Source organism: Meriones unguiculatus, chromosome 15, assembly GCF_030254825.1.
Source record: "Meriones unguiculatus strain TT.TT164.6M chromosome 15, Bangor_MerUng_6.1, whole genome shotgun sequence".
Classification (NCBI taxonomy): domain Eukaryota; kingdom Metazoa; phylum Chordata; class Mammalia; order Rodentia; family Muridae; genus Meriones; species Meriones unguiculatus.
The window spans coordinates 54,227,636-54,245,009 of NC_083362.1; the positions used below are offsets into that span (position 1 = coordinate 54,227,636).

At 38.6% G+C, this 17,374-nt stretch overlaps 1 protein-coding gene across 1 annotated transcript in view; it reads left to right on the top strand.

Moving 5' to 3' along the window:
* Positions 1-17,374, top strand: part of Cps1 (carbamoyl-phosphate synthase 1) — a 112,950-nt gene that overhangs the window by 3,748 nt on the left and 91,828 nt on the right. Inside the window, exons 2-4 of the mRNA XM_060368562.1 lie at positions 12,552-12,661; positions 16,035-16,179; positions 17,038-17,127. Of these exons, the coding sequence (XP_060224545.1) occupies positions 12,552-12,661; positions 16,035-16,179; positions 17,038-17,127 (345 nt within the window). The remainder of the gene's footprint in view (positions 1-12,551; positions 12,662-16,034; positions 16,180-17,037; positions 17,128-17,374) is intronic.

Here is a 17,374-nt window from a genome sequence, read left to right on the forward strand (position 1 = left end):
AAGGAGAGGTAACTTTATGTGTCTTGATGCAGTGTTTCTGTAGTTGGGAGGTGATTTCTCTTTTACATTCCTGTGTATGTTATCCACACTTTGCCTCTTTTTGCTTACCCCCCCCCCCCCGGCAGTGATTTGACCATTTGAGCATCTTTTCATATAACCTCTGGAAAAGCTACAAGAGTGTTTAGTGAGCGAGACTCTACAGTGTAGAGTCTCCTGATTTCTGAAATCAGGAGCGCCTTGTTTAGATCATGGTGTACATGCCCTACTGCTGAACCCTAGGCACCTCCTCCCTGTATCACAGTTCTTGGCATGATCAGAAGCTGTGAATTCTGGTTAAGAAACTTCTAAGGGTCTAGCCTGGTCTTGATCAGTGCTTCCTTAGCTTTTCCTCAGTGTCTCCTTTGCCCATGCTTAGGAAGGCTTTTAATGGTTGATAGGTGAAATGAGGCTTAACTGCTGAGGAAATGGAGATCATTCCTGTGCCCTTAAGTCTCTATTAGAGCATCTCTGTATTTCTGACTGGTTAAGATCGAGAGCAGCAGTAGGGCTGTCACTATGCCTTTTGTGATGAGATGAAGCTGGAGCTCTTTGTCAGTCTTTAGGAGGAGACAAACAGATCTTGATGTCACTAGTATTTCCCAATGTCTTTACAATGACTGGGCCTTAGAGAAGGCTACATGGGCCAGGATCAAACTTGCTGGGGCTGTGTACTATAGAAATCCCTGGCCTATAGCTGCTTGTTTTCATGTGAACAGACAAGTTCAAAACATGACCATACTTCTGCGGTCACTCTCCTTTCTTTACTCTTTTCAACTTCTGGAAAGCTCTTAAAATTTTTAAGGAAGTTGTTGGGTGATGAAATTTTCATTAATTAATCAGTACTGTTGGTACACAGGTACAGAATTTTACTATGTTTCACCAATGTCATAGAACTAAATATCAGAGCATATTAATTTATAAACAAAGTAAAAGTTAGCTGACACTATTTTAGATGCTCCCAAATTCAGAACCATTTGTCCTCTAGCGTACTCTTATCCAGAGCTTGTTAAAAAACACATACTTATGAAGATTTGCAATAAGATCTTCTTAAATACTATACTTTATTTATGAGAAATATAATTAGAACAAAATTATTCATGAATCTGGCTCTTTTGTTCATCAACAACCAGAACAAGGGGCTGTTCTAAATTAACCTTGTGATTTTTTTTATCTCCTACATTAGCTTATGTTTAACCCAAACCAGAGGACTTTGATGCTTTAAGGTTTAGTTGATTGCTACAGTTACAATGTTCAGACATCCTGAAATGTTAAGCATTCATAAATACAAAGAAGGACATCAAGTATTTTAAAGATAGCAAATTGTGCTGTAATTACGATTTAAATATCTATATTTTGAAAGCACAGCTCCAAAGATGAAAAGATAAGATTTCCCTTACACAAAACAAAACTTTGTGATTTTAAGTTTTTACTGTACTATTTTCATAACAATTATCTGAAAAAAAAATCTGGCTTTAGGCTTCCTACTTTCCATAGCTTAGTTCAGATAAATGTTTTAAGAGGCTGAGTTCTGAAGTGAACTAATAGCTATGAAACATCAGGTAAGGCAGAAATCAAATATGTTGTATAGCTTGAGGCTGTGGTGAAAATGGAAATAAACACACAGAGGGTTTCTACTTCTCTGATATGCAAATAGCCTACTTAGATAAATGACTCAACAGCAATATAGTTGGATTCCCAGAGTAAATCATTTTCATTTCTCCCTACTGGCTTAAGGGAATTATTATCTCTGTAATGCTTTATATCCAAATCTCTGGTGGACTGTATTGCTCAGTTAACTTAAAGCTTTACGTACAAACATTTTATTTGCAAATACTAATGCATAGAGGCAAAAGCATCATTCTTCTTTCCATTTCACAGATGTGTAAGTACCAAAATTAATAAGAACAGTCTCATCCACAAATGAGGGGTTTATCAGAAAATGTAGTTAGAACTTTAAGCAGACCTCAATTATCAAACATTTTTCTTTTTATTCTTTTATTTTTTAGATTATAATTACACAATTTTCTCCTCCCTTTTCCTCCCCCCCGATAGATTTAATTTTTTTTTTAAATTTATTCCCTCTTGTATTACATCCGACTGCACTTTTCCCTCTCTCTCTTTCTTCCAATTCCCTTTCCCTCCAACTCCTCCTGTGTATCTACTCAGAAAAGAGCAGGCCTCCCAGGGATATCAGCCAAACATGGCATGTCAAAATGCAGTAAGACTAGGCACCTCCTCTCTCTCATATCAAGGCTGGATGAGGAAACCTGTAGGAGGAAAAGGGTCCCAGAAGCAAGCAAAAATGTCAGGAACAGCCCCTGCTTCCCCTGTTAGGAAGGTAGACAAGAATAACATATGTGCAAAGGGCCTAGATTGACCTATGCAGCCTCCGTGATGGTTTGCCATCTGTGAGCCCCTATGAGCCCAGGTTATTTGATTCTGTGGGCTGCTTCCTACAATTCTTTTTCTCCCTTCCCCCTTCAGGATTCCCTGAGCTCTGCCCAATGTTTGGCTGTGGGTGTCTGCACCAGATAGATTATTATTATTATTTTCGAGACAGGGTTTCTCTGTGTAGCCTTGACTGTCCTGGAATTGCTTTGTAGACCAGGCTAGCCTCGAACTCACAGAGATCCACCTCACCTGCCTCTGCCTTCCTGAGTGCTGGGATTACAGGAGTATGCCACCCAGCCAGACTTAGATAGATAGATATTTTTAGCCTGACCTTTTGTTATGTCCTGGGGTCGTAGCTGTAGAAGCCATCACTAAACTCTGCTGAATACGTTTCCTTGGTGGGATTTTATTGTTTACTCTAGGGCCCCCATCTATCTGAATTTTATCCCAAAGGCACACACATTGTGCTTTCTTTTCCTTTATTTTGTTGCATTTTCAGAAGAGGCTTAGATCAAAGAGTCAACAAGGATGTGGGCTCTGCACGAGCTTAAGAAATTATACAAATAGTGTTTCAGGACAGTGCTGTCTGGATATTTTCCTCCCCCTTCAGGGAAATCGTTGTTGTATGGCTGTAACAGTATGTGCTGCTTTTCAGGTTTACCTCATCTGGTGTGCTCTCAAAAGTCCAGGGCTATTTTCAAACACAGGGAAAGATCCATCCCACTCCTTTCCTGTGTCTTGAAATAAATGCTTCAAAACATCAATAAACCCACAAAATACCTGATTCAAAGTAAAGGGCCAATATTGTCAAAGTCCATAGAATGGGACTGGGATGCAGAACCTTGAAAGAGCATCATTGGGTGATTATAAACGTTACAAAGAACACAAAGAAATGCCCGGCAGTAACAAACATGAGGCTGGTTTGAACTTCTATATACTAATTATACATTCTGTTTCAATTTTGAATAAACTTCCTAGGACTAAACTCTCTAAGTTAGCTTAGTATAACCCCAGGAACACTTTTGAAGAGCTTCTTGAAGGGAAATTTAGCTGTGTGATTCCCATTATTAGCTGTCACATTGTTCTTACTCTGGAAAATTCTCTGAAGTATTGACTCCTTTAAATGTGATCTCATACTGAGAGCCTTTAAAAGTAAAAAAAAAAATTCTGGTCATTTATTTGTAGCCCTCTAAAGCTAATCAGTCACCTCATGCAAAAATGGAAGTAAGCCTATAAATGTAGTTTCAAAATAAGTTTTAATTTTGATAACAAATTAAAAGCCTTAAAGAGAAGAGTGGTTTGGGAGTAATGCGATAATATTTCCATAATCATATTTTAGAAAATGTCATTATTAAAATTAAAGTATTTTATGACATGGTAGAACCACAAATCTGAGATTTATACAGAAAAACCAAAAATAATGCCAAAAAGTTATTGAAGTTAGCTGCTATAGATAAATAATTTACACAAACTTGTGTTTTCATAAAAAATACCTCTAATTACTAAGAGAATTCCAAGTTTCACAATATTAGAAGACACATTATTAGCTTTGAATGTTCATCCTAAAGCTAATGTAAGAATGGGGTTGTCTGGATATTGAAATAGTACAATTTAATAGAAGAGGGGGTAGAGGAGATATTACATAAAACAGGATTAAAATGATATAAAGTTTTACATATTGTATGTAGGAAAACATCTATAACCTCACAGACCGCCTTTACAAAAATTTGTAGTTAAAACTTGCGTTTAGTATTTCTAGGCCACCCACAGAAAGTTTTGCCTTTCTTCTTCATCCTTTAGGTTCACACCAAGTAATGACAGAATGCATTCTGCTTCTGTGCTTGTCCACCTATGCACATCCGTGTGGCCAGAGGTCAACAACTAGTGTCTTCCTCCCCTGCCTCCCACCTTACTGTTGGAGACAAGTCTCTCACTAAACCTGGAGCATCCTGGGTCTATGAGACAGCCTGGCCAGTGACCCTCCAGGTCTAGAAGCATACTGTCACACTTGGAACTTTATAGGCTTCTGAGATGAACTTCAGCCTTCACACTTGCACAAGTGTTTTACCTGCTAAACCATCTCCCCAGATCTCTGAACACACCTTTTGAGAACTTACCCACAGCCTCATTGCTGCCCAGATTCATAGTATCTATAATGTTTAGATTAAGAGAGGTCAAATTGGTTTGTATACAAATACACAAATATTTTTGTATTATTTTGTAAACACAGTAACAGGGGCAGAAGACAAGCATGATCTTGGGTGAAAGGGGAGAGATAATATTATTAATTACAGATATAATTTGAACATTGGTTTAAGGTCAATCATGAAATTTAACTCTGTGTGTGCATATAAGCCATATTTTAAGGAGTTCTGTGCTGTGCTTGTATTTAGGGACACGAATAAAACAGATGCCTGCCAGTTTCCTTAGCTCTTTTCTTTTCTTCTTCTTTTTGTGTGATGACACAAGGGCTCTCTAATAGTCCAGGCTAGTGGTGAACTCATCATCCTTGCGAATCTGCCTCTCAGAATCTTTGATTCTAGGTGTGCATCGCCACATCCAGCTGCTGCATGCTGGTTGTGTCCAGCTGTGTGTCCACCCTTAAATATAGGCCAATTTGGGAGTAATGTTATCCTGGATGGTTGATTTGGTGACATGCCTCTCATGAGTGAGGATCACTTGGGAGGGCGTTGGGGAAGTTTCTAGCGGCGGAATTGTCAGAAGCTACACGGTAGTCAGCTCAACCGGAAGCTGTGATCTGTTAAGTTTCCCTCACGGGGCACGCTCCTTAGTCCCTGTCTGGCTCCATGTCCAGATATAAAAATCTTCAAGAAGGCTCTCTGTTTCTGATAGCAGGAAGCCATCTCCTCACCTGTTTCCTCACAGAGGGGCAATAAGTCCTTACTGGAAGAAAAGCAAAGTTGAAAAAACAAAAACAAAACAACCTGACCTACCTTGGCATCTGTGGGCCTAGCTGTCTTCAGAACTTGAAAACTCAGGGTTTGGAATCAGTGTGACTAATTCTCCAGAACCCGCTGGATCTTCTGAGATTATAGGATGAAATAAATGACTGGATGCTTCACTCGGGCAATTTATTATTCACAGACAGGCAATTCTTAATTTATTCTGATCTCCTGTTGGCTTATGTACAGGAATTTTGAACTAAAGTTTTTTTATGAACAGATTAGACTGCATAACATAATTACTTTTAATCTCTTCTTTAAAAAGCTGTAAAGTGAAAAGGAGAAAGAGGTAATAAGTAAGACTGACTGGGCAAAAAAAAAAAAAAAAAAAAAAAATTCCACTGTTTCTCCAATCTGGTGCTCCATGGTCTCAGTTACCCTAAGGCTCTGTCAATTCAAGTGTAAAATGGAGATTTTAATGTTACCCACCTCATTGTTTTTCTGGGAGGAGATGAGGAAGCCTGCTAGTAGCTATCCTGTTAACCACCACTCTGCAGAGGCTGTCTTAGGGGGAGGAGGATGGAGCTCACATGCACTGTTGTCAGCTATTTTTGCCTGAACAGAAGACCCTTCTTTTTCAACTCTAGATAGTCAATTTGTTTGTGCGTTTGCCTACGGACTTTGCTTAACATAGACAGCTCCATTTAGCAGGTTTATGTTATACTATTTTCTCATTAAGGCCTTGTGAAAGGTTTAAAAGACATGCTTAAGAAATGGTAATCCTTTGCCTCCCCAAGTCTTAAGAGGCACCTTACCAAGTGGAATCACACTAGAGAAAATTTCAAGTATATATTTTTCCAGTTAATATTTTAAAAATTAATTATGCAAGTATTTATCAGTGACGTGGATGTATCAGTCACACAGCTTCAATCTTAAATGGAATGAGAAAAATGAACTAATTATTTGCTATTTAGAAATTTGGTGCCAAAACACAGTATTTCAAGTATTTTAGTGACAACGAAGAGTCGTTCTCTGCCGTATCTTGCTCAACCCTATGAGCCGCTTTCTTGTGTCCTGGCTACTACCAACTCTTCCTTTACATACAAATATTTAGTAATTGGGTGCTAGTAAACATTTTATATAAAAAGTAAATGAAAGAGTTTGGGTTACTTATATTGAATCCAGTTTTGTTCCTTTTTGCTAATGATGGAGGATTAGAATTCTAGATAGCACAGGTATTTAATAACAATATTGCTATTACAAGTAGAATTAAGTCATGGAAAAAAAAGAAAACAAGATTGAGAAATCTTCTAGAATATTCTGACAGCTTTGCCTACACTATACATGGATGACGTGTAAATCTGATGTTACTTGCAGCCAAGAGTTATCACCAGCCTCAATCAATTCCTTCCTTTTCTTTTATCCTTCAGTATTGGCCTACACAGAGCATGTATCCTCATTTAAGTAAGGTGGAGATGGAGAAACATAACCAGAATTTAGTAGGCATCAAAATCACTTCACAACATCATGTGCTAGCATTCTAATATTACAATATGACCTTCCAAATTCTGTGTGTTCCTAAGGTTTGGCTGACTGCAACAGCCAGCTCTTTCTGTAGAGTTATAGTGTTGGGTTAGGCTCGAGGTTTTCTGTTCTAAAAGTCACTAGGAAGTGGAAAGCCTACCTTAAACAGCTATAACACAAAGACATAGACACACGCACATGCACACACACACACACACACACACACACACACTATATACACACTGTCACCCAGACATCCAGACACATACACAGACACACACAGACACAGACACACACACAGACACACACACACACACACACACACACACACACACACACACACACTGTATACCCATAGTAATACACAAAGGGAATGCTGTGAACAGGAACACAAGGCAATAGCGTTAATTCTGATTCATGCAGTCATTGAAGGCATAGCCTATACACTAGGAAAGACAACCACCATGTAAATAGGACACAAGCAAGCTATCTACTTATGAAGAACTGGAAGAGTAGGCTCTGAGGCATTCCACGTAGGAAATGACCTATGGAATGGCTCTTGTATGTTAATTGATTAATTTGAAGATTAGTGCCTTCTATAAATATCTAGGAATGCCTTAACTGTACTGCCAAGGATAGGTGGAAGCAGGGAGACATTGGAGGTATGTTGAGCAGTGGAACACGATAGAAAATGGAAAGTCCTTTCTCTTGGGTAGCAGCACAATTGTATGCAATACAGAGGTAAATAAGGAAGCAAATGTGTGCCTTTTTATAACTTTTGTCATCATTATTATTTAGATATTAGGTGCCAATATAGAGCTACTTTTAATTGGTGTGATATTTAAGTAACTTTATTAGTGAGCCGATAGGATCTGATATGACTCTAACTTGGCTCCTCCTGAGACATTATGAAAAGGCAGAGACTGCAACTCTGCAAAGCTAAACACCTTTGAGTTTGAAATACTAGCAACAATAACCACTTCTGTAAAACACAGAGCCTTGGGCCTTTACGTTTGAAAGAACAGTTCAGCCAACAATTAGACAAAAGAATTGAGAATAGGAAATGCTAGAGTAGGACTAAACATCATATGAAAAAAATGTAATATTTTAAATAATAAAGTAGATGAGCTGGGGGCACATTAGCGAATGGAGCAGATGTCACACTTTGGTCAAACCAAGTTCACTTCCTAGCAGATTAAGACAGGTCAGCAAACGAATCGCTACATGAGCTCTTGGAAGGTGAGAAAAATTGTGACAATAGTACCAGCTAAGGAAATGGAGTACTGAGAGAGAGTCTGTCACTTTAAAGACAGGGATCAAGGAAGACCTACAGAAAGGTGACTTTTGAACAAAGATTTGACGGACTCTGTAAATTTGAGAACTGAAATGCCGAATTTGCTAAACATTTCTTCATTGGAAGTTTTATTCGTTTTGCTCTCAAGCATGGAGAGGAAAACATGAATTATTTTATTAAAGAAAAATTTCCCAAAGCAAAGGATGCTGTTTTATGTCTCTTTGTATTTCCAGGTATTTCTTTCATCCTGTGCTGAGGTTTTCTTTGTTTTACAATTCAGAAACGCATCTAGCTCTGTCACGATATGGAGAGTCTAGGGACACTAACTATGGATCTCCAGAGCACAAGGACTTAGCATGTGGGAGAGTCTCAATGATTGTGAGCAGATTGTCTCAATTGTCTTATTGGCATATACAATTTTATTAAGCACATAGGGACCATATCATTAAAAAGGTCCTTGGTTTTTGTTAATCTTTAATGACATTCTACAAGTATACACACTTCCCTTTGGACTTGGAGAAGGGCATGGGAGGAGATGAGAGAGGGAGGGTGGGATTGGGAGGGAATGAAGGAGCGGGGCTACAGCTGGGATGCAAAGCGAATAAAATGTAATTAATGTAAAAAAATAAAAATTTAATTAAAAAAGTATAAAAAAAGACTTTCTACATATTTCCAGCTTTCAAGGGACAGACTTGCTCTGGCAATAGGCATTTAGATTATAATTTAATAAATAGAAATTTCATTCCTAGGCTATGCCTCTGTTTGACAGGACGGAGGCTTCCAAAAATATCTTATGATGGCGAAAGGTGAATTCTTATGGAGTCTCTGGAAGGACATGACTTGCGGGGGCTGTTATCTAGGCTAGAGGACTCTAAATAATAGCTCCTCTCTCAGAGTTCCTCCACCAATTCATAGATAAGTCAATTGGTACTCATCATTTTAGTCATCGGAGGCTAGTATAGTTAAGAGGAATATAAAGTGTACTACAGGCAATAAACAGAAGCCTTGTAACAATGTAATGTGTAGTGGGAAAGAGAATTGGAAGATCCATAAAAACTGCCAAAAAGAACAAAAAATATAATTAAGGGAGCAAAAGACATATTGAACACATTCTCAGGGACTATTTCAGACAGCAGTAAATGTCTCTTCAAATGTATCTTAGAAAAAAGGGAAGCAGAGCAGGAAACTAGTTCTATGAAAAAAAAAACAACAAATGGAATTGGAAAAGGTAATAAAAGTTGGATCTGCTTATCTGAACTTTTACCTTTTAAAAAATATTTAAGTGTCATCTAACCCAGAGGTCAGAAAATAAATCAGAAAGCCTTAGCTGGGAGAAGAGGATGGAAGAAGAAAATACACAAAGGTGACATTTTAGAGAGACAAGCTCAGAATAAGGCTGATAAACTGGGGTGTATATATATGATAGCTGAGTTTGGAGTCCACAGTTAAGTTTGCCTAAGCACAGCTATTTTAGGTTACATATTAGCTAAGAACACACTCTCCTCCTTCCATTTTGCAAAGGCATGTCAGTTACACACGGCTTCCTCAACAACCGAAAACAACATTTCCAGTAGAAAACGTTCTGTGACAGCGAGTTTTCATTACTTGGACCAAAGAGTTTCATCTTGTGAAACATGCCAGAGCTATCCGGGAAGGTTTGCAGATAAGCACACCCCCGTTGAGACCCATCTCTGTGGAACGTCTCTTACCAGTCTTTGGAAATACACTGAACGCTATCACTCTCGATTCAAAAGAGCATTAACCGCTGGCTTGAGCTGTAATTACGCAGAAGTAACTGAACAAATGATGAAATAGCGGTAATGTGGTCTTAGGTGTGACAGGCAGAGCTGTTTTTGTAGATGCAGAGAGAAACTTAGATGTGTGCTGAGCTAACCCCTGACGGAGAAATCTCATCACCACTGATACCAGATAATGTCAACCACTGTGGTTTCTTTGTGATGGGAAAAGTTTCAGTCTTTTCTTTTTTTTTTTTTTTTTTTCAATGCAGTTTATTCAGGAACCTTGAACAATCCTCGGACCCCGGGGAAAGCCAGCCCACAGCTTAAATAGCCTCTGGGTAGCCAACCCAGGCGTGCCACGGGGGCAATGCAGATAGGTCCACATACATGGAAGCAAGCCAGATCCTCGGCCTTAGCCAAATGTGGAGTTGTTCGTGACAGAGAGCACTCACCATCGGGAAGGTGGAAGGCGGAAACCAGCTCCATCTTTAAGGCATAGCATTCCGCAGCTCTCTACAGTTCCCCCTTTTTGTTTTAGACACATCAGGCAAGAGTAGAGGTCTGATCTCTGATATTAGAAATAAATTGGGACTTTGTACAGATGTTCATTTAGGTGTCATCCACCCAAAGAGCATCAGACCGTCCGATACCTTTTTCTCAGAGGCGGGACCTGGGGCATCAACCCGCATGCAATCAGACATGCTCTTCTCTGGGTCCGAAGCGGCTGACCCTGAGAGACCAAGTATAACTAATTGAAGGCACCAACAAGCTTGTAGTCCCCGCCCCTCTCTCTCACACACCATTTCCACACACAAACCTCTTTCTGATGAGGAGTACATAACCTTTTTTCCTCTTTCTTCAGAAAACAAATCTGAAATCTGCATGTTATATTTGTAATTTAAACAAAATAAGTAAATTACCCCTTTCAAAGAATGTGATTTTAATAGCAAACACTAAAATAGTCCTGTGAATAAGTACACTGCACAAACCCACTCATACATAATTGAGATTTTAGAACATAGTGTCAGATGAAAGGCAATCAAAATACCATTTTTACATGCAAGAACAACCATTCTAATGGCAAGATATTTGACTACTTCGAATCTAAAAGAAGCATCATATTTCTGCAGACATTATTATTGAAAAATAACAGGCTTCTCCACTTTAACACTTGAAAAGCTGAGTGTGTGCTACCAAGCTAGAGGAATATAGAAACAAAGATTTTTTTTTAATATCAATTAGTAAATGGGTATTAAATTGGTGTGTGATAGTGTGTATGCATCTTTGTGTATGAGTGTGTGTGTGTGTGTGTGTGTGTGTGTGTGTGTGTATTGTGGGACAGCAAACTATGGAGGGATTAGAAACTATGACCCCAATGCTAAAATGGAAAAGGGACAGAGAGTAAACAATGGTGAATTTCTCCCTCTAATGACCTCCCTTAACTTTACAGAAAGGATAGTCTTTTTTCAACAAGTTCAGTGCATAGTCAAACTGGTGTCATGTATAATTGTATCTATTCCTGTTATTTATAATTATTTGAGGCAAATTTCAGATATATTACATTATGACTTAGTATCTTAGTATGGCTTTATTAAAAAGATACAGAGCCTTAAAAATATTACATGTTATGATCATTAATCCTAACAGATTATATCTAGTATAATCAAGTACTAATTTGTCATTCTGATTTCCTTAGTTGTTATGGAGTTTTTTTTTTTTTTTTCTAATGACAACGTATTACAATGAGCTACAGTGCCTTCTGTAGTCTTTGCCTCCTGAGCTGTGGCTTAATGCATTTTTATCTCTCCCTTGACCTGTGTGGAAACTGAAGTTTATGTTGTTTCAATAATAGAATTATAGTATTTATGAGGAGTGGTTTATATTTGCTTGCTTCTCAGATAAGTTTCTCTAATTGTTCCTTCTTTTAGCCAAGAATTTTATGGAAGCTAGTTCAAAGATTAAGACAGCAAAGTAATCGAATTCAGGATGCTCATAGCCAAAAGCGAGAATCAGACATGGATATAATTAACTCTAATAAAAAGCAAAATACAATACCACTTTTATAGTGTTCCACAGGGCTTGCTGCTGTATTAGTATTAACAGAGTGATACAGCTCCAGCTTCTCCATGACCATGGCGTGGTGTGGAGAGGGCAGCCCCGGGGACAACTCCATCAAACGCCAGAACTCAGTGGAGCATAATTTAATAGGTAATCTCAAGGATTCCTTCTAGCTCTAAACCTCTGAGTGAACACAATCTGTGCAATATAATTCATGATGCCTTTGTAACTCACGAACATTCCTTAAAGGTGTACTTGAGCAAAGCTAGAGAATATTAAGGAGGGCAAGTTACCGACTGTAGCTTTTCAGCTAACTTGAAGAATTTCTGACTTGTCAACAACTCTACAAGCAGACGTAGAATAGCCAATGCATTGACATGCTTCAGTTCCTCTTCTAAGAAAAACAAACCAAAATACCCACCAGCGACAAATGGAGAAAAATTGCAGGTAACACAGAACAACTCCAGGCCTGGGTGGGAGGGTTTCGGTAAATCGGCTATACATTTATTTAAGCTTTGATATTTTATCTTCAGATTTTTTCCCCACTCTGTGTGTCTGGTGTTTTCTATTATGCTCCTAAGACTCATCCAACTGCCTCTTTAGGCACAGACAGCACACATTGTCCTGGAAGATGGAACGAAGATGAAAGGCTACTCCTTCGGCCACCCGTCCTCGGTTGCCGGTGAAGTGGTTTTTAACACTGGCCTGGGAGGGTGAGTATACTTTTGTCAAGATGCTTTATTCTTTCGTCTGTGTACAGGAGTATGGGGTGATGTAACCCACGGTAACAGGTTGCAACCACCACGTCACTGGATTAGATACTGTGGCTACATGGGGGCTTTGTGCAGGGTCTACTGTAGCTGTATCACGGACACCAGGTATAGAGATACACTTTCTGTCCCTGCAAGAGAAATAGAATGTGGCTCCTTAATGGAAGAAAAGAAAACGAATCCTAGACATGCGTGTTGCGAAGACGTCAGTTGTGGGAGAAAGTATTGATCTGATGAAGGTGAAACTTGGAGCTGGGGATGGCGAAGTGTCACAATACAGGGCGGCTCTGTCGCTGGAGTTCTGCACATTTAGTAAGAGACACTTGAGAATTTTGTATAATTGTGCTCTGAATAACAAAAGATGAACTAATAGCATAAAGTTAAGACAGGCAAGGAGCTAAAAGGCGCATTTGTACTTATTATTTAACCGCGTGCGGCGTGTGTGTGTGTCTGTGTGTGTGTGTGTGTGTGTGTGTGTGTGTGTGTGTGAAGGTACACTTGGCAACGAGAGACAATGGATCTTTGAATTGCTTAACATGAATTCAGGAACTGAACTCAGGTTCTTTTCCATAGCAGTAAGTGTTCCTAACCCCTGAGCTATCTCTTGAGTCTCACACCGAATATTTTTAATAGTTACCAATTTTGACATAGTTCAGTACTTAAGATTTACTACCTACTGGGTGACAGTGAATATGAGAATCTTTATATAATTCATATGGTTGTTCCTACCTAGACAACAAACACTTGCTCCTCTGGGATCAGCAGGCTGTAATAATAGCTAAGAATGGGATATTGAGATATTACTTAATCTTTTGGAGTTTCCTTTTCCCTGCCTAAAAAGCAAGGGAACTAGACTACATAATATTTGAAAGCTGGAGGCTTAAACCACATGAAAAAAATATGACTTGATTATTTGAAAAGGTTTTCTTTAGAGCCCCAGTCAGCTGACCTCCTGTGAGATATTTGATGAACAACTCAGGGAGATTCACATCAGTCTTGAAGGCAGAAAGGAGCGTTGGGTTAACTGATACTGAGTATATTGACAGATCAAGCCCGTCATTATGTTATTAATGCGCATCTTTCTTAACTCCTTACCTCTCCGTGTAAAACGAAGAATATTAGGTGGTTTTTAAATCAGCCCCAGTGGTGAGGACATTAAATTACAGTGCATAAAACCTGTTTGCAAAGTTTTGCTTCGCCAGGCAATTATTTAAGCTTTTCGACAGCACTAATTACTAGCTGTGTTAATATACCTGCCAACAAACAACTGTTTAATATAGATCAGAATGATGGAGGGCACTAGAGTTTTCTTCTTGGTGATAGATTACGGGTAATAAATCTTGTCACATCACAAAAGTCAAACAGGACCTGATGGATTAATTTGCTTCCAACACTACAGCTCTCTAGCACGTGCTACATTCATGAACCCACTAGGGAGTACCATAAGCCCATGTTTCCGGGAAAGGCCAGGTCCTTTAAAGAAAGAAGGATAAAGATAAAATTAATTTAAAGCCTCTTTTGATGTGGAAAGGCATTCATGTTTTGGGTTAGTCCACAGACCTTATGTTTTATTGAGATATGTAGATTTTATCCATTGTCTGGCTCACTTAATAAAATGGTTGATAATTAAAGTTCTTTTTTTTTTTTCGCCTTCAAGAAACACATTTATATTGTGTAGAAGCCTCGGTTAAAAAATTACCAGTTGCTGACAGGTGAGCAGCACTGAGGAATAAGCTGATGGAGGCCGTGAGCACTTTGTATCCCCCTGGGGCCCGTGGGACTGGAAGACAAAGTGTTCTGTTGACAAAGTTAGCTCTGGTAGGACTTAGTTCGAATGAGGCTGAGGAATTTATGTTGACTGCTATCTGAGCTGTATTGGATTGGTTTCAAGGTTGTCGATTCTGTCCTGCTCACTACCTAAATTCACTTTCAGTAGTAATCCATAGGAAAGACTTAGAGTAATTCTGTCTGCAGGAAGACAGAATGCAAGAGTGCAGAAGACAAATCAGTTATAGCGTCTTCAAGTGCATGGAGTTAAGTGTTGCTACTTCCTAGTTATATTTCTGGAAAAATGTTCTCCCCACATAGTGTTTTACACACACACACACACACACACACACACACATTCATTCATTCACTCATCTTTCCAACTTTAAAACCTACATTCCTTTCCAATTCCATTTTCAGTACTTTAAAATAGTTGTTTGGAATCTTAAGTTTTTAAAAAATTTATTTATTTATTATGTATACAGTATTCTGCCTGCATGTATGCCTGTGTGACAGAAGAGGGCACCAGATCTCATTATAGATGGTTATGAGTTGCCATGTCGTTGCTGATAATTGAACTCAGGACTTCTGGAAGAGCAACCAGTGTCTTTTAACCTCTAAGCCATCTCTCTAGCACTCCCTTTTTTTCCCCCAAATTATCTATCTATCTATCTATCTATCTATCTATCTATCTATCTATCTATCTATCTGTTTATTTATTTATTATTTTATGTGCATGTCTTTGCAATACAGTATGTCTGTGTGCTGGTGTCAGATCCCATGGAACTGTGACAGACAGCTGTAAGCCACCATGTGGGTGCTGGGAATTGAACCCAGGTTACCAGGAAAAACATCCAGTGTTCTGAACCACTGAGCCATCTCTCCAGCCCCTAAAATCTTAATTTTTAAGTCAATAATGCTGCATATGAACAATGTTTTTCCACATTTATAATAGCTATCAACTTTGTATGCTTCATTTTGTAAGGTCAAACTAACAACTTTTAAAATCAGTATTCTTGAGTTATTCTTTCATAAGCATTAACTCCTTAGCTCAAGTGTTCCCTGAATATGTATGTGAACTCATGCAGTTATTCCTGGATTATCCTGCAGTGTCCTAATGTATACTGAAAAATTTTCAACTTTTTGATAATTAACATGTTTGTGAAACTTTCAGCCCTTGACAGTAAGTATGAGTTTTTACTCAATATCTAGTAGGTTATGGAAGCTTTTAAAATATTTGCAAATGTTAAATTGACAGCAATGTATAAAAGTTAAAATATTAAATAAATTCAAACTTTTAAATGAAAATCATGAAAATTACCTTTCCATTAGAGTCAGCTTTTCTGTTCATCCTAGTTATATTGTGGATAAAATCTGACATTCTCATGAAATTTCATTAGGATTGCTGAATCCCATAGACAGTATTTTGGAGTTTAACCTCAGCGTCTTTTTTTCATTCAAGGGTTCGGTGACTCAGGCTGTGTTCATAGATAGTAATTTTGCACTTATATACATGCTTTGCTGATAATGCTCTGGCACGTCTACCCAGGTACCCGGAAGCACTTACTGACCCTGCCTACAAGGGGCAGATCCTCACCATGGCCAACCCCATCATTGGGAACGGCGGTGCCCCTGACACCACTGCACGAGATGAACTGGGACTCAACAAATACATGGAGTCTGATGGAATCAAGGTAGTGCCCACCATGACTTGCTAAGAGTCTCTGTTTGAAGAGACAGTTTTTAAGGATGTAAGAAAGGCAATGTTTCTCTCGCAAAACTCTGTATTAATCAGCCGTATTCAAAAGTGCCATAGGATAAGCTTTAACTTGACAAATTTAAGTTTTATTCACGAGGGTAGTTTAGATTTTAATGCCTTGGAGGGAACTTATTTTAACATGTAAGATATTGTCCAAATAGTGAAGCAATAAAAGATGAAGAATCATTTTTTGAGATAAGTCTGATAGTCAACTATGTATTATTTTTTTGCCCTCTAAAAGATAATTTACATGATGTGTAGATAGTTAACACCTTCAGATTACCTAGTGAAGGATATATTCATATATCTCAAAATATGAAGCACATAAACAATTCAAAATTTACATTCCTATCTTACTCCCTTTCCATTCTGTTTCAAAGTGACTTGGGCTTCACATTTAGTTTAGTTCTCACAACTAAACAATTTCTCACAATTTCCTTAATATTTTTACATGTATATTAATAAAATTACTTTATCTATTATCTACACTAAATAAGTAATTGTGAACTGCATCATCGATAAATTAAATAGCTGAAAAGTGTGGTATGCCTAGAAGAGACGGTTTCTTCCCTCTGGGGATTTGCTTGCGAGGCAAACCTGCTTTCCGAAAGGACCACTAAGGAAACAATGATAGTCTTAAATACATGTGCTGTCAACCTTTTATTATATCATGCCATCAAAAACTTAAGACTCTTATCGGTGCTAAAAATGCAGCTAAAAACGTTCACGACGGTCATAAGAAGTGTACAACGTTTGGTGAACTCCCCTTCACAATGACTGGCTGTCTCCCTAGGTGGCAGGTCTGCTGGTGCTCAATTACAGTAATGACTATAACCACTGGCTGGCTACCAAGAGTCTGGGACAATGGCTGCAGGAGGAGAAGGTGAGAAGTTGGAAGGGTTACCTTTCTGGCACAACTGGGTCTATGGGAAACTGGGAACTTGTGAACCTCTGGGTATCTCTATTGTAGACAGAGATTTGTTAAAACAGCAGCAGCAGCAGCAGCAGCAGCAGCAGCAGCAACACCACCACCATCACCACCACCACCACCACCATCACCACCACCTGTATCTTTCCAGAACTCATTCTCTGAATAAACAGCACTGCCTATTTTCAGTGTATCCACTAGG